At 43.4% G+C, this 18,351-nt stretch overlaps 1 protein-coding gene across 2 annotated transcripts; it reads left to right on the top strand.

Moving 5' to 3' along the window:
• The first annotated feature begins 521 nt into the window (after positions 1 to 521).
• On the top strand, positions 522 to 16,284 carry LOC307249542 (inositol hexakisphosphate kinase 2-like). 2 transcript variants are annotated; one of them, XM_080026317.1, is made up of 6 exons: positions 522 to 635; positions 7,108 to 7,575; positions 8,994 to 9,228; positions 9,982 to 10,166; positions 10,666 to 10,841; positions 12,433 to 16,284. In XM_080026317.1, the coding sequence occupies exons 2-6, from the start codon at positions 7,320 to 7,322 to the stop codon at positions 13,072 to 13,074; spliced, it is 1,494 nt and encodes a 497-aa protein (XP_079882443.1). In that variant the 5' UTR covers positions 522 to 635; positions 7,108 to 7,319; the 3' UTR covers positions 13,075 to 16,284. The 2 variants fall into 2 exon arrangements, with proteins under 2 accessions (XP_079882443.1, XP_079882442.1); XM_080026316.1 differs by lacking the exon at positions 522 to 635 and having other exon boundaries at positions 6,904 to 7,575.
• Positions 16,285 to 18,351: the final 2,067 nt, after the last annotated feature.

The raw sequence follows: 18,351 nt of genomic DNA, 5'->3' as shown, positions 1-18,351 counted from the left end.
TGTCAGGAGGCGTTCCTCGACCTGAACGCCTTTTGTGTTGTGAGGGGCTGGATTCCAACTTCCTGTTGGCTGCTTATCCCGGTGTCTCTGTTTGCTACTGGCACACACCTCACCTGTGCTGTGAAAGGCTCTGCTAACTGCCCCATGATGTTCTGGCAATTTCTTTCAAGGTCATGGCTTTCACTTCCCTGTCTCTCTTTTTTATTTCCATTGCTCTCTACACTATGTCATTTCCACTGCACTGAAAACATTTTCCAGTTTGGGCTTTCATGTTGAATTAGCGCCTCTTAAATTTGTCTGCACATGTAGAGGTTAATTGCTTATACTATAAATCATGTGCATGTTTGCTTGATTTACATACTGTACATTCATGATTGTTTTTTCATGTGACAGCTGGTCTGTAAGCTTATAGAAGTCAATGAGATGAGCTCCAAATAGCATTTGTTGTGTATGTTTTTTTTTTTTTTTTAAGATTTTTTTTTGCATTTTTATGCTTTATCGACAGTGTAGAGACAGAGTTGAAATGGGGCAGAGAGGGGAGTGACATACAGAGAACGACCACGGGCTGGAATCGAACCCGAGTCCGCTGCTCTGGCCGAGGCCCATGGGGGGGACGCCCCACCAACTGAGCTAAGGTTTGTGTGTATGTCAACAATACATATTTGTTTTGAAGTGTGACGGTGGTCATTTTCTACTTGTATGTCATGGCCTGATTTACACTTGTGTTCCAAGAAGCAAGATTAGAGAGATTATTGCTAGGCTTTCTGACTCCCTGCCTCAACCAGCCAGTGTCCAACTGTAATGTACAGCACACACACACACACACACACACACACACACACACACACACACACACACACACACACACACACACACACACACACACACACACACACACACACACACACACACACACACTCATGCAGCCATACACTGATGAACATTGTACTGGTAATAATAACATGCACTCATCGGTGTGTGTGTGTGTGTGTTCTTTTCCCCACGAGCAGTTCAAAGGTGGTATGACATGAATGGAGACATCAGTGAGTGACTGGCTTAACCAGATGTTATTTTTCCTGCAACGAAAATCTGTTTCAAAAAGTTTGAGGGTCCTTCGCGATGAGGATTATAGTTTCCACATCTTCATCTCCTGCTCTTTCACTTTCTATAAATCCCTCATAAGGTATGTTTGAGTGAGATGGGATTCACTATGGTCTGTAAGAATTTCCCTTTGCTATGGACTGTAAACTAAAAGTAGCCTAGTTTAGTATTTACATAGTCTGCTTGCTAGCATAGTGTTGTTACACTTCTATAGTAGGGCAAGGTGATGTGGGCTAAAATTAATATTGCAATCATTTTAGCCTATATCCTGATACATGATGCATATCTAGCACATCATAAATGCTCAAGTTAACCATTTGTTGCGTAACATTACACTAGTAATAGTATTTTAGTAGTCCCTGCAACATAGTTTTGCATGAACATTACATTACCTGAAACAACTTACTAGTGCTTTCTCTTGGAACTATATCAAACTTGCACATGGCAATGGATTTGCTGCATATTTTGCATATAACCAAATTGTTCCACATCTTCCTGGCTATAGGCAAACCACTGCCAGATGATTAATCCAGTGTAAATTTCTTTCTGGAAAAAATGTGTCCTTTACATTTCCATCTTCTGTTACTTCTAATTAGAACTTATTCGTATTCTGAACAAATCCCAACTCGTAAAAACCTTCACTTACTCTCTCATGTCGCTGTTTGCACATTCCAGTAAACACACCTCAACGTGCACAGACTAGGTCACACACACACACGCCCAGGAGAGTCTGTATGGGCTGCAGAGTGAGTGTGTTGTCTATGCACAAAGTCTTTGAGAGGCAGAGAGCCTGTCTCATGCCGACGGCATAAAACCATTACGAGACAATTTGTATTCGATGGTCATGATAAAGTCATCTATAACATCCTGTGTAGAACATCTTTAGATTCATTGTGTATGCCTATCCCTAGCTCAGGGTATACTCGATTTTCCGATTAATATCGATTCTCTCTCGGACGATTCTGAATCGATTCAGAAAAGTTAATAATCGATTTTATTTATTTTTTTATATTTATTTTATTTTATTTTATTTTTTTGTAAATACTAATACTTCCTGCGCCATTGCGCATGCACACCACACATGTGCGAGTTTTGTATGAGAGCTGAATTCCAAGCCATACTTTTTGTACAATGTGTTGAAATGACATAGAAAATAATAGAATAGAAATCCTATAGAAACATGATTTACGAGATTAGAAATAAAATAAAACTGAATCGGTTTAGTTTTTACATACTTCCATATTGTGTTGAAATGCAAGCTGCATTGATTATTGCACTGGTCATAGAAAGTCATATTTTTCTCTTAATACAATATTAGAGAAGGCAATTCATCTGTTGATTGTCTTTAATGATCATCACAAAAGTAGGAAGTGATTAGCAAACTCCGAGTAGCAAACTCAGATGTGCATATAAATATATTTTTGAAATTCACACATGGTTATGTACATAAATGTTTTGCATTGAGATGCATTGAAAATCGATTTTGAATCGAATCGTTGACCTCTGAATCGGAATCGAATCGAATCGTGAGGTGCCAAGAGATTCCCACCCCTAATATTTATACATGCAGTGTAAAATATGAAACCCAGGACCAGTCGGACTGGGTTTTCTCCTTTGATACTGGATTCCATTTCATCATGATAACAATAGTGCTGCTGGGAATTTGCAACAATAGTGCTGCTGGGAGTGGCACTCGAATAACATCACTTCAAAGATCTCTACATCTCATTCATAACTGGAACGCCTTCTTTGCCATAAAGGACGTCAATGTTTTAAAGGAGAGAGGCGAAAGGAAGTAGGTGTCAAAGAAGGAGTCAAAGGAGGGAGATAGTCACTGTAGCAAAGACTAATGCCTCGTTTCCACCGAGTAGAGCGGGTCGGATCGGAGCGGCTCAGAGCGGGACAGCTCACTTTTAAGAATCTCGGTGTTGTTTCCACCGCCGACCCTACCCTTACTGGTAGGGCGGGGTTTAGGCTGGACTGCGATAGCCGCCGCCAGAAAGTGGGTCAAACTATCGGGCTGTGGAACTGTGGTCAAGCCAGCGGTCTCTCGTTTTTGCTTGGTCAAACCAGCCGCTTCTTTATTTATTCCCCCCGTGTTGTGAGCACAGAGACGGCTCGGTGCAACTGATAGAGACAGTGAGCGAGCAGCGCTGGCTGCAGCAGCTACGTGACATCGTAGCAGTGGGACACAGTGTAGCCAACTGATTCATTTAATGACGAGGAAAAACACCACACAATAAACAGTGCCGCGCTCACATTTTCGCCAAAACTCTCTTCACTCTAGCCGAGGTGACTACAAACGGCGGAAATGATTCAAACCAGCCGCTTCTTTATTTATTCCCCCCGTGTTGTTGTGAGCGTGTATTTTACTACTATCTATGGCGTAAACACACAGAGACCGCTCGGCGCAACTCATAGAGACAGTGAGCGAACAAACAGTGCTGGCTGCGGCAGCTACGTGACTATGGGACACAGTGTAACCAACTGATTAATTTATTGACGAGGAAAAACACCACACAATAAACAGAGCTGTGCTCACATTTTCGCCAAAACACAAGACTCTCTTCACTCTTGCCGAGATCTACACATGGCGGAAATGATTCTTTCGACCAATCAAATGACGGCAGTGTGTAGCTCCGCCTTCTCATGCATTTTCGGCCCGCTTTCAGGCGGCTAGTACCCCTACGGAGGAGTACTGAGATCGGGAGCGGCTCAGAGCGGTTAGGTGCGCTTAAACCGTACCCTACCCAACTTTTGGCAAATGAAAAGCCAAACTACCCGGACCGAACCGCTCCGATCCGACCCGCTCTACTCGGTGGAAACGAGGCATAACGCGCCCCACACACATCCTACCTCTACTGCGCGTCTACCTCGCGTCTGCGTCTGACTTTTTGTCACAGACTGTGAAATCAACGTAGAGCGAGCACACATCCAACCTCAGACGCACTGCTGAGGCGCGTCGGAGGCACGTCTGCAGCGACGCTCCCCTTCACCTCAGGAGGCTCGCCTATTTTTTTCTGAGAGCAGCGCGTCTCTCTCGCGTCTCTGTGCTTTAACTGATAGAGAAATACTCTGCTGACAGTCATACCAGCAGCATTCACTCTAGTTACACGTTTACCCGGTGTGTTTATTTCAAAATAAAACATCCCTCAGTCGTATACGCGAATAATCCCTTTATTTCACGATTTAATTGTGCAATCAAAATCCGAGGGATTTAAAACCTAATTTTCAATTAGTTCTGGCATTTCATTTTTGGATAAATGACACATATAGAGATCCAATATAGTGAAGAAATAAAAAAGATCATGATGAGCGCAACAGTTTTCCGTTGCTCTATCTGTGTCTACGGCCTTCTTCTTCCCCGACCACACCCCCTCTCTCTCCCGTATAAATCAGTAAAGTGATTTTTGAAATACTCTGCTGAGAGTCATAGTCCCTGCATTCCAATAGTAGTTGCACTTCCCCTTGTTCATTTACCCTCAGCCCTTGGCATGACGTAACAGCATACGTTGCACGGAGGGAACTTGGAGAGCGGAGGGAAACTGGGCGGGGGAGGAGCGGAGGATTTAAATGGAACCCACTTGCCCACTTGCCCTTGTAGTCGCAATGGACCGTCAGTTACATAGGTAAATCTGAATGCAAATAATACAGAATTATAACATTCTGCTAAAGTAGCCTATGTTGCAGAAAGCCATTTCCATAGCATAACAAACATTAAATTTCGACACGGTAACTCAGATTATCAAGATATTGTTACTTACACATGTAAATAGTTTGCTCCGACATATTTTCTTATTTATACTTTCAACCAAAAACATTTGTTTTAAATAGTCCTCTAATTGGCAGCCATCGGTGTTATAGCAGCAATGTGTAAACTGCAATACATTCACTGGATTGTTCGTATGGAAATAGGATAGCCTAATTGAGGCGTTTTGGAATATATTTATATATATATATTTGTCCTGCGGGTGGCCGCGATGTCCCTAAAAGCATACAGTCTACCGGAAAATAAAAGGAGAAGAAGAAGAAGACGAACTGCAATGCACTGTGGGTGATATCCACCTCGGAGTGACCATCCATGTTGACTTGATCACTCAGCCCTCCGAGGGTCTATCTCACGAAGTTCACTTCAGTTTCCAGACTATTGGAACGACACTTAAGATGGCAGCGGGGATTCCCCCGAGGGCAAGTGCCTAGGGAAAGTGAACGAGGGCCTGTTGAACGGGTATTGACTTCATACTGGCAGCTTTCGCTGTAGTTTCACCATTTCCTGGTGTGTCCCCTTCAAAATAAAACTTCCAACAAGCGAAAATATGGCAAAAAAAAGAAAAAAAATGGCAATGGGGCGCACGGATTACTGTCCAGACTCAATATAAATCATATGCATCATAGATGACATGAAAGAACTTCATTTTTAATGGGAATTATCTATGAAAACTCTATGTAGAAAGATAGGGCTTTTAGAAGCAGCGCTGCAGCAGCAGCTGCTGAGACGTTGCATGTGTGTCCGAGAAAAGTCCGAGAGAGGCAGCAGTAAGGTAATGCGACGCGCTCCAGAGGTAGACGCAGGATGTGTGTGGGGCGCGTAACCCTGATTACTAATGCCGTACCCTGCAATAGATCATGTGCTCTCGTATTGGACTGTACAAAATGTGAAAAAACATGCTTACAGTAAGTATGGCATAAGGGCCACTTACAGTAGCCATCTAACTTTGCGTGCTAGGCCATGACAGGTCCCAGGCTGATCCTTGGCTGATCCTGCTGGGACCACGCTCTGGCTTTGGTTCGTATGTGATCCCCTTTGATCATGTTGTGAACTTGTGAATGCAGTGCCAACCAGTAATGCAAAAGCCATGCAGGTAAACCAGTCGCATTGCTTTTATTTATCCACCAGCAGGAGCAGTAAGTACGGAAGTTGAAACGGTTTCTGTCATCAGGCCGACCGACAAACCCATTTCCAATGGACATTTTCATTGACCCAGTAGGCTACGCCTGAACTGAGCTGTTCTCATCATACTCGATGTGTATGAGGGAGGCTGCTTCTCACACAGAGCAAAATTTAAATACAGCGCACATTCTTATTTTTACATAATAAGACAATGAAAATAGTGTGCCCAATCTTTTTTCAAAACACTGACACATAATTCAATTTTTATTTCCTTGTGAAATGTGAGGGTAAAATCCTGGTTTATGCTGTTAAAAACATATGAGTAATAACTATTGACAACTAGACAGGCGACGCACATTGTTAACTGCTCCTGGCTGGTAATAGCAGCTTGAATAATAGTTTGAAAGTGCCTGACAGCCAGAGAGCCTGCGGCTGAGAGGGTTGTTTCAGACGGCTTTGTGTGACAACATTAAAATGAAGGTGTCTTTATTTGCTACATTTGTGTAGTTGGTTAGTAATTTTGCTTATACTTGACTACTTTCAGTGTGTTTTGGTTTTGCTTGTTTCTATATCTCACTTTATATGAGGAAAACATGCAACTTATGTAAGGTCGTTTAAACTGCTGCCACACGCAAAGAAAAACAGCTGGGTCCAGCTTGGCCCTCCCTTCTTGTTTTGATTCTTCTTTGCTATTTCTCTCTCTCCCTCCCTTCCCCCAGACTCCCCCCTCCCACCACCGTCTTTGTTTGCTTGCTCTTTTTCCTCAAAGGGTTACCGCCCAACAACTTGCTTTGGTGGCTACTGATTGGTGGATTTTTCGTTAGGTGGGAGGGCCGATTGTCTGGCTTGTGAGAGCTCTACCAGTGGCGAGCCAGCTATTTCAGCTGTCAGAGAGCTCAGCCTGCAGTTGAGGCACGACCAGGATCTGTCTCCGCACGATCCGTCTCTGTTTGCTTTATCTGACGCTTAAGCGCTAGTCTAAACCTCAACGTTTCCAGGACAGGACCGTTTCCAGTAAATGAGTTTAAAAGGGAATTAAATAATCACTAAATGTAGGCTTTTTCTCTTTTTTAACTTCCACTTCCCCCTTCCTGTCCTGTGTTTTTGACCACTAGAATCCCTCATCGTCAAAACAACAGCTCCTGAAGGCGTCAAGGGAATCACAAAAACCTGCCACCTTAATGCAAGATACCTCGTCTACTCCTCCGGATCTGCAGTGTGTGTGAGTGAGTGTTTGGTGTCCCTGACAGATAGGGCCCCCACCGCATTGTGTGTGCGTTCGTGAGGAGGCTAATGCCCACGGCAGTGTGGTCAGGGCCAGAGGAGGATGGGTCCGGCTGTGGATGCTCAGGTCCAGAAGGCCTTAGATGTAGAACAGATGCAGCAGCAGAATCAGCTGCAGCATCAGCAATGTTACACAGAGAAAGGGGTGCTGCTTGAGCCCTTCTTTCACCAGGTGGCGGGACATAGCTGTGTCCTGCGCCTGGGGGAGCAGACCATCTGCAAGCCCCTCGTCCCCCGCGAACATCAGTTCTACAAGAGTCTGCCTGCGGAAATGAGGAAGTTTACCCCCCAGTATAGAGGTAATGCAAACAAGCCTTTTTCTAACCTGTGTTGTGGCTGTTGTGTTTTGCTGTGTTGTTATGCATGTCTCTTTCTCTGTGTCACTGTTCTGTGTGCAGTGTGCAAGTCAGGGCGGAAATTTATGTTTTGCAAACGTGCCTTGCACTTTTGCAGGATGTGTGTAAAATTGAAATATTGAGATTTGTTAGTAAACATAGCTCCCTGCCCGTGCTCCAATGTTGTTTTCTGGATGCCAGCCAGCAGCATGTACCAAATTGAGCCACAGGGGAGTGCTGCAGCTAGAAATGCATGTGAGCCTCCTAAAAACAGTCCACCCTTTTGTGATGTGCTATTGGTAGGCGGCTGTACTGACACAGCCAGCAGGGTGCAAAGTAAGATCATTTTTTGCTCAGATCCAGAAAAGGTGTTGTCAACATACGTAGCACTGTACTGAACCACAAACCTGGTGAAGTCACCACACCCTTTTTAGGATTTCTAAACTTGAAGTTTTAGTATTTATATGCAAACAGAGAATGTTGGACTGGTTCAACGTGTCAACTCTCACTGAGCATACCTTTACATCTCTCACATATTTCAACAAGCTCAAGGTTTTCTGTCCTCACAACATCATACATAACACAGTCTTATATCTTCTATTTTCTCTTTCCTATGGTGTGCTATTAATATTTTGATTTTGTGGCAACAGAATTTATTTTCGAATAAAGCATTTTCACCTCTTTTTTTATTAACACCCATTCTTTTTGTACGTCTCTAACACTAATAGGTCTGTTTATACATAGGCTTTGGGAGTTTTATTGGACCATTGTTGTCACACTGACAATAATTTGAGGTCTTATTTGTCTTTAACTGAAGCCTATTGAATGGCATACCTTTGTTGTGTGTATGTGTGCAGTGATGCTATGTGGTATGCTATACATGTACTGTATATTGCTCATTATTCTGTGTGAGATAAATGTTTTGGTAATAAACAGAACTGAGATGAATTTCGCAGCCTTGTGTCGTTTGTGTGTTGGGCTGGTGTTTTCTCTAGGGTGCAATATGCTTTTCAGCTTTTTGGGTTAAACAATTAAAACCCAATGACTGCACATGGATATTGATTGATTGTTCTTTCATCCTGTCCTTTTTCAGTGTTGTCCTGAAAGCTCAGTATACCCGTCCAATCCTTTTTTTGTCTGTCATGGTTTATTTCTAGTATTATTGAAACAGATATCTTGTAGAAACTAATGTGTAAGTGTAGCTGCTAAAAAAAACACAAGATGGGGATAAGAGATTCTTAGCACTTCAGAGCATGTGTTATTATGTCAGTTTTGTTGTGCTTTGATTCTACTTGAGAGACATAGTTTAGCCAATGCTTAATGACACAGATGACAAACCGACATCTATCTGTCCTCACTCTCACTCTATGTCCCACTCTCAGGTGTGGTGTCTGTGAGCTTTGAGGAGAATGAAGAAGGGAACATTTGCCTTTTCGCTAACCCCCTCCAGAGCGACCCAGCAGCAGATCTGGTGAATAAGGACCCCTCTGCCGAATTCAAGGCCGAAAGGGAGATTCTCAAGTGGGGAAAAACCACAGCATCCTCGCTGCTCGTGGACAACGAAAATGACAGCAAAGACGGACGGGGCCACCACTCTCGAAAAGAAAAGGACAAGAGGTAAGCTGAAGAAAATAATTCCTTTTTGATACAACCGTACACTGAGGGCCTTGTTACTCATGATAAAGGAGTGGATGTAGTTGTTGCATCAACATGCGGGGGAAAAGCGAGTCACTTTCACACACTTAAATTATATATCAAGACTCATGATTTCAATTTGAAATGCATTGACCAACTTAGGAACTGTTACCCAATACCCAACCATGATATATTTAAAGTAATCTTTTGTTTTCAATGGAAAGCCGTACTCTGAAGACACACACTCCACTCAATGACGCAGGCATGGACTTACACAAACAACCTAAGGCAAAACAGAGTGACATAACTGCATGTCCGTGCTTCTACACAGAATCAGTAGAACTGGAAGGATGATACTGCTTGATGGCAAAATATACACTATGAGGATTTAGATTTTTTTTTGGGATGGATGATAGTGAGTGAAAGACACTCCTCCATTGGGTCCTTCTTAATATCCAGTACATACAGTATATTTAAATTTAATAATAATAATAAGTATTTATTTAAATTCAATACATTTAAGAAGCAAATCAATAAAACCCATTGACCCATGTATTTTATATGGGTTAAAAATGCCAGAAATAGCCAAAAGGCTACTTGTTAATTGTAATTCCCTGGCCTCTATGTTAAAAATGCTTTTTCATCTGTGTCCTTGTTTTATGCTTTACTACCCAATTACATACATTTGTTGTGCCTTAAACTAACGTTGCCCTCTCTCCCTCTCTCTGCATCCAGTATTCCTGAGCTGCAGGAGGATGTGGAGCTGGAATGGCTGCAGCAGGCCGAGGTGCTCTACTACAGACTGGAGCACAGTCACAGTAACGCTGTGCCGCAGCTCAAACGCAACCCCTGGAGCCTCAAGTGTCAACAGATTCAACTGCAGAAGATGAAGGAGAATGCCAAGCAGCGCAACCAGTACAGTATCCTTTCACCAACTGAGGACCACACTTGTCTTGTTATTTTCAGATTCCTTTTCTGCAAACTTTCAATATATCACAGTGGGTAGAAGCAGCTTTAATTGTTTAAAAGTTCAAGGCCAGAGGGACACAGCATGTATCCTGGCCAGCTGAGCCACAAGGACACCCTACCTGCCTATTTGCATGCAGTTGAAATGTATACATGATAATCATTCGCTCCAGCATGTACCTGAGGCCCGTTATCTAATCTAATGCCTAGCTATGAATGTCTCTGTCCTGTGGTTTTGCCCCTCCAAAGCATTGGTAACTTGATATTGCTCTGACCTACTGTACCTGTGCCTATGAATAGCATTAAGACAAATGCAGTGAAGGAAAAACTTTGATCCACATGTTTTTATCTAACCTTGTCAAGCACTTATGTTGTACAAGTTGTAAGCTGATACGTGTAGTAGAAGAACACATTGTGTTTTTCGACTCTGGCTTCCTTGACTCAGTTTCCCAGAATTCATCCTGCTGGAGAACCTGACATGGCGGCACACAATGCCGTGTGTGCTGGACCTGAAAATGGGCACACGGATACATGGGGATGACGACCCGGAGGAGAAGAAGACCGAGAAGATGCGCAAGTGCATGGAGAGCACGGCCTCGTCGTTAGGAGTCTGCCTCGCAGGCATGCAGGTGGGCCTCAATGTTCATAGCTCTGTCTTAGGGGAAAAGTTGGACATTTGGAGAAATATCCACTTTTTAAATTTCTTTCTGAAAGTTAGTTAAGGAGATCTATAGAATTCTCACATCTTTTTTTTTTAAATATAAGGCTACAGCCAGCAGCTGGTTATCATAGCTTAGCAGCACAAAGACTGGAAACTGGGGAAAACAGCTAGCCTGGCTCTTTCGAACAGTTACACAATTAACCTAACAGCACCTCTATAGTTCGATTAACACATTATATCATACAAAATATTCTTGTTATATCTTGACTACAATCTACCCTGAAACAAAATGGCAGTGAAAGTTGGAGTTTAGTCGTTAAATATGTGAAGGTGTCCAACCACCCTTAAATGTTTGAGAAAAATAGATGATTGATCTGTTCACCTCCTCTGACTTTGACTATGACCTATCTCAATCAAATCAAAACAGGGGCTCTGTACATTTTTGGGAATACTTACAAACTAGAAAAGAGTTCTAACAAAAACAAAACATTATTTGTACATTTAAAGCGGCTACGAGTAACATTTAAATATCTTTTAAACAGCCTCATGTTTCCTCTGATAATCATAAATTACCTTTAACAGCAAACCAGAGACCATCAGTGCAAAGAAAGACGTTTTTATATAGTTTTTATTACTGCTTTTGGTCTGGTCACATATCAGTATTGGTCGCAGATTTCAGTGTGGCGCTGCAACGCGATTTGAGAAGCCTATCCCTCCAGGTGAGGGAAGGGGAGCGGGAGCCTTGTTTGAGACAGTTATTTGTCGTCATAATGACTGATAACGGGGCTGAACCATCAAAGAAAAAAAAGATAATGCAATGAAGAAAAGCTAAAAGGGAGAGTGATATAGGCTACGGGCGGGACGAGGGCGTTGCCAAGCAACGTGTATACAATTTCACGAGAGCGAAACTAGACTGCAGTGTTTACTCCTAAATGAATGAGCGGCTGGTACTAACACAAAGTTTGCTTTGCTTCACCATCATCAGATAACCATTATCTGAAATAGTCATTATTTACATCAACAACACAAACACATTACCTCATCGTGATCCATACTAACTGCTGTCTCTCGTTCATTTGCTTTCTGTGAGGACACGTAATCTTTCAGCTCCGTGAGAGAGAGTAGTTAGGTGACGCTGCTGCATCAACTCATTGCGATCAGGTGTATGTAGCACTGACTGGCATTCGTTGATGCAGTGTCAAAACTACTCTCACGGAGCCGAAAAGAGTCCTCACACTTTCAACACATGGACATGCACTATATTGCACCCTTCTCAGTTCAAACTTGCACGCCTGGCACGAGCTAGAAAACAGCTTTGCGACAGCGGGCGTCGTAAAAATACTACCGCTACTACGCTAACGTGCCATGTTACTCGTAGTGGCTTTAACTGTATATTGACACAGAAACTCCTTTGCTGGCAAAGATCAGTTCAGATGAAACAGAGTTGTAGGCAAATTTTAAATCTTTAATAATAAAGTCAAACAGATCTTGGGTGTAGAAGTAGTAACCAGTTACTGCTCAACTTTTCCAACTTCTCAATGTGTCTCCATCCCTTTCAGTTGTACAGGTCTGACACGGGCAAGCTGATGTTCATGACGAAGATCCAAGGCCGCCGGCTGACCATGGCGGACTTCAAGGAGGTTTTGTTTCAGTTCTTCCACACAGGACGGCGCTTACGCCAGGAACTCTTGTCCCCGGTTCTGTGTCGGCTCAGAGAAATGCAAGCTGCCCTGGGAGCCTGTGAATCCTACCGCTTCTACGCCAGCTCCCTGCTCATCATTTACGACGGAGCCCCCCCCCAAAAACACACGAGCCAACACACCGAGGACGGCCTCTCCGATGATGAAGGAGAAGAAGAGGATGAGGAGGTGGAAGCTCAACCAGACATTGAGCACGGGGACGAGGTGGGTGACGTAGCAGGTGTGCTTGGTTTTCCTCACAGCCCCTCCAAGCCTAGCGAAAGTAGCAGCAGCTGCAGTGGTGTGAGTTCAGGTGTCCACCCGGCTCGCGTGTCCCGCTCAGGCCCCCGCAGCCCGATGGTAGATGTAAGGATGATAGACTTTGCCCATACCACCTGCAGACATTACCAGGGGGAAAACGTGGTGTACGAGGGCCTGGACAGAGGCTACATCTTTGGTCTCCAGAACTTGATCACCATCATTTCCGAGCTAGAGAACAGCAGCACACACTGTGAAGACTGAGGAGATGAGAGGACTTGGACTATGGAAGCGTGGAGAGACATTTCTACTGTTGTAGCTGGCCTTCTCATTGGACGCCGTTCCTGTTTTTTTTGGCCAATTGGTGCTTCTCGATGTTCTTGTGTCCGTCTGTCTTTTCGGGATATTGAAACAGATCTGCACGTAACATACTGTAGTAGAGGAAGCCATCTTGTGTGACTGATGCAGTGATTTACCCATCGTCATCATTCTGTTTAACCCCAGTTCACCGCAAAGGACTAAAGGCCAGGGAGCAGATAAAAGCAGTTTGAGGTGTTGAGACAGTATAGAAATGTTTTCTTGTTTCTGATTCCAAAGAAAGTGTCTGCATCTTTGCACACACATGAACAAGCGTGTGTGTTTCCACCGAGACAGGGCTATGTGAGAGAGCTGGGAGTTGAATGGGTACGAGGACAGCATCCACGGGAGGAGAGGTAGTGAGCTCACGCCCTCCATACTTCTCTTTTGCCTGTTCATTCTGCCATCCTTCCTTCCCTGTTCATCTCCACTCAAAGAGACTATATTCCTAGACTTATCAGAGACAGATGTATAGAGTTATTTCTTTATTTGACATGTTTCATAAAATAAACTAGAGGTTCAAAAAAGAATGTGAATGGAGAGTAGGGGAGAGTGGCCTGAGTTGTGCCGGTGGGGAAGTTGTGCCACCCCTTTTTTCTAGAAAACCATAGAAAAAATTGGAAATGTGACCACATATTTAAGAAGAGCCATCCATTTAACTCATCCTGTAAATAAGGGAGACACATGGAATAAGATATAAGCACATTTAAGCTCATGCCTTTCAAAATAAAATTTCCATGATCAAGGGTTTTTGATTATCTGAACAATTATAGACACGTTTGAAAACATTTGACACATGTTTGAGTGCTTTAGTATGCTACACTTTGTGTCTATATAGTCAGCCCTAAACTGCTGCATCATGCTTATTATCCAAAATTCTGGGGTTGGTGTGATTTGTACCAGAGGGCCTGGGGTGAGTTATAATGGCGCTTTTCCACCGCATGGTATCAGCTCAACTCGACTCGACTCAACTCGCATTTTTGGCGTTTCCACCGCAATTTCATGGTACCTGGTACCTGGTAGCGGCTGCTTTTTTGGTATCGCCTCGCTCTAGGTTCCAAGCGAGCTGAGCCGATGCTAAAAGGTGACGTCGGCAGACGGCCGGCCACTGATTGGCCAGAGACTATTGTCTGGCCAATCAGTGGCCAGAGACTACCGGCTTCATTCTGTTGTTTATTCTCCCCAACTCTCCGGGACTTTTGAGTGTATTTACGCCGCGTGCAGCCTTCTCTGGCTCTCTTTCATTTGATTTGCATCACAGATCCGAATTTATTTTCCATATATTCGCTAAGCTCACCCAGTGTTGGTTGTTGGGGAAGTTACTTACATACGAGAGGAGACATGTAGGGCAGCTAGCAGCTAGGCTAAATAGTAGCCAGCTGGGACAGACATGATAGCGAGCGATTACATTACAAGCCTCGGACTGAACTGATTACCTCAATAAAATATTCAGGCTGAGACACGGCTTGCATTTGAAAACACGTATCCTGAAACAAGCACTAAACAGTCAACTTTATCATGCCCGTGTTTACGTACATAGGGATGTACGTGACGCATCCCTACAGCTGACTGTGTGGCAGAGTCACACATCGGGACAACAACCATCCCTTTTAATGGCCCGTAGCAATATTCTTCTACTTCTTTTAGCAAACAGATACAAGGGGGGTATTTCTTAAACATTTTTCATCCGTGTTTTTGGCGGTTTGTTCAGTTAATAGTGCAACAACTGCTCGTAATTTCTGCTTCGCTACTTTGCTCCGGAGTAGGCTTTCAGCCCCTTACGACGACCCCGCCCACGTTCAGCAGGTACTATTTGCGGTGGAAAACGACCCGTGCTGCTATCAAACCAAGTTGAGTCGAGTCGAGTTGAGTCGAGTCGAGCTACATGTGCGGTGGAAAAGCGCCATTAGTGAGTAAGTAAGTAAAATTTATTTATAAAAGCACATTTATAACAGTTTGCACTGTCCAAAGTGCTGTACATAGTGCATTCAGTAGGTAAAAAATAAAAGACATAAAGCCCAGACATCCACATATAAACAAAGATAGTATTGCAGAGGTAAGATAGTTAATGGGGAGGAAAAACCAGGGTGTACAGATGGGTTTTGAGCCTTGATTTAAAGGCAGAAAGGGGGAATCGCATATGCCAGGTGGCAGTTGGTTCTACAAGGGCGTAGCAGCTAGTGCAAAGTAAATTTCTGAGAGTTGTGCCAGTGGCATGGCTGTATACGCTGGTCACCAAAAGAAAGATGATGATGGTGACTTGGTCATTATGAGCTTTGCAGGTAAAACCATTAGATCTGCTAGGCCTTGTTTAAGAAAATTGTCCTTCAATCTTTGTAAAATATTTACTTTATTTACTTTAAATAAACCTTAAATAAGTGATTGTCTAATGGATTTGTCTTGCATTACAGTTTATGAGATATATATACAGTATATATATATCAATGGCACAATTTACCCAATGGTATTCTCTCCAACGGCACAACTTACACCACACCGGGGGCAAGTTGTGCCACAAGACAACTTTTTTTCCTAAAGCTATATTTCTTCAACAGTTTATTCCAGATCCAAAGTTTTTATTGCCAGGGATGTACAACATCCTGAAATATATGTACAAATTTGAGTTGGAGACTTTACTGTCAAGGCCTCACTTTAAAGGTAAAAAGTGGCACATCTCACCCCACTCTCCCCTACTACATTCCATGTTGTTAATGTTACAATAAGGATATGAATTGATATTGTTGTCTGAAATGTTGGGTTACCCCTATCTTAATGATAATGGGTTGGATTTATTTAGCGCTTTTCTCGCACTCAAAGTGCTTTACAGGGTTCCAGATATCATTCATTCACACTGTCATACTGGTGGTGGTGAGCTACGTTAGTAACCACAGCTGCCCTGGGGCAGACTGACGGAATCGTGGCTGCCAATTCACGCCGACAGCCCCTCCGATCACCACCTCAAACATACAGCAGTCATACACATTCACACACGGCAAGGTTGGTGAAGTGTCTTGCCCAAGGACACAAGTGGCAGGTCGGGGATCGAACCGCCAACCCTCCGATCATTGCCCGAACCGCTCTACCACCCAAGCCACAGTCGCCCACGGTCTTGAATGTATATGTTGGGAGAGAAATTAAAGACTGGGGTTTGTACTACATCTGTGTCTTCTTTCATATTTCTGTGTTGCTTGTAGACAAGGTCAGTGGCTTTTTAATCATTCTTAAAGAAAGAAACCACAGGCTTCTTGCTTCCATGCTGTTTAAATGTCTCAGCAGTCAAGTTTCATGTAAATATCATAGATGGGAGGTGTTGTGAGTATGATAAGACTGCAACTCAATATGTGCAGAAGAATAAGTAGAGCACATGCCGAGCCTGAGGTTTGCTATTAGATAAACCCTGTAATTTTGTGGTGTGCCACGACACAAAATACACCACATCTATGGACATGTTGCCTTTAGTCTGGAAGAACTTCACTGTCGCAGAAATACAATACAGACAAAGGTTCATACTGGCAAGAAGAGGGTGACGGCACCCCGGGCTGCCTTAGCCAGTCTTGGTCATCTCAAACCGGTCTGAGGCAGACAGAGCAGAGCTGAACAATCTGCTCTCACAGTCACAGGCTGCATGTGATGTGAAGAGTACTGGAGGTCTGCGTGGAGAAGAGCTGTCAGGCAGACAGGCTTGTGTCAATAGAGAGCACAGGCCAATGCTATACTTCAGTGTCCTCTCTCTGGAATGTGCTGTAACGCCGGCACAGACATCCATCTAACACATTATGATGTTTGATTTTAGTGCATGGTGTTCTCTACAGCTACACAATCCCATTATTTTTTCTTAATTTTATCTCAAATATTAATTTGAAAACACTCTAAGACTGTTTTATATCCTGTTTTTTTTCTTACATATTGGTTACAGCACATCATATTATTATATAGGCTGTGTAAATGGTTAAAATATTGCCCTGCTACATGTTACCATGAGCTCTATGCTCGCTGGACTTTTGGAATAGTAGTAAGGAATAGATTGTCCCACATTCATATGGCCAATAACGAGTAGCCACACAAAAAATCTAAAATAAGTAATCAACATTTAAAGTAAACTGTATGTATGAGAGAGAGAGAGAGAGAGAGAGAGAGAGAGAGAGAGAGAGATACAGTTGATGAATTATCATCCTCTCAGAGAACTAATACATTTCCCATACTTTAATTATTAGAACAAAAGTGGTCCTAAAGCTGTAAGTGTAACATGCAATATACTTCACAACAACAGAATTCTCATTGAGGTCAATGGTTGACATATAGCACATTAAGCTATTATAAACTGTGTGCCATTCACAGTCAAATAGCTTGATTATAATCCTCATGGGATTTGGACAGTAAAATAAAAAGTCAGAACCTTTTGTAGTGACCTAGTGGAGGCTTTGGCTGTGCAGACAGACACTTTAACCTTCAAGAAGTCTAAGTCAGAGCAGGGTCAGTGGTGGGGGTTATGAGTAAACACTCTAATACACACCACCTTCATAGCTGCCATGGTCATTGGCAGCCAGTGATCAGCTGCAGAGCCTGTCCTGAGGCATTACTCGAATGTGATGGGTCTGCGCCTAATTACTGCGGGAGAAAAGATTGATAGATTGAGAGGAAGAAGATAAGCTCTTCCATCTCCACTCCACTCCACTGTGTGTGTGTGTGTGTGTGTGTGTGTGTGTGTGTGTGTGTGTGTGTGTGTGTGTGTGTGTGTGTGTGTGTGTGTGTGTGTGTGTGTGTGTGTGTGGGTGGGGTGGGGTGGGGGGGGGGGGCAGGGGTGTTTTGTAACAGCCTCTGGGTCAGTGTGCTGCTGTTAACCATCCGATTGATCCCATTCTGTCATCGTATTGTGTGTATGCATGTGCACATATCCACATGCATACTGGTGATTCTATGTTATTCTGCACCATGATGTCTGTGCATAGCACGTGTGTCCTCGTAGCACTATGCTTTGTGAAGGTTGCCCCTGCAAGTGGAACAGTTGCATAACAGCGGTTAAAATCACTATGGCAACAGCAGCCTTTGCTGGGAATAAAATAGTGTCATAGTTTTTTTTTGGACCACGGGATTCACGCCCCCTCCTTTCGCTCTGTAAACTCTGTCACTACTGTTCATTCATCAAATCTTCTCCATCACCTCATGAACATTTAGCCAGTCATT

The sequence above is a fragment of the Ammodytes marinus genome (assembly GCF_949987685.1).
Source record: "Ammodytes marinus genome assembly, chromosome: 4".
Lineage (NCBI taxonomy): Eukaryota > Metazoa > Chordata > Actinopteri > Uranoscopiformes > Ammodytidae > Ammodytes > Ammodytes marinus.
Note: the sequence above shows the minus strand (reverse complement) of the source record. Positions and strands in the feature narration are given on the sequence as shown.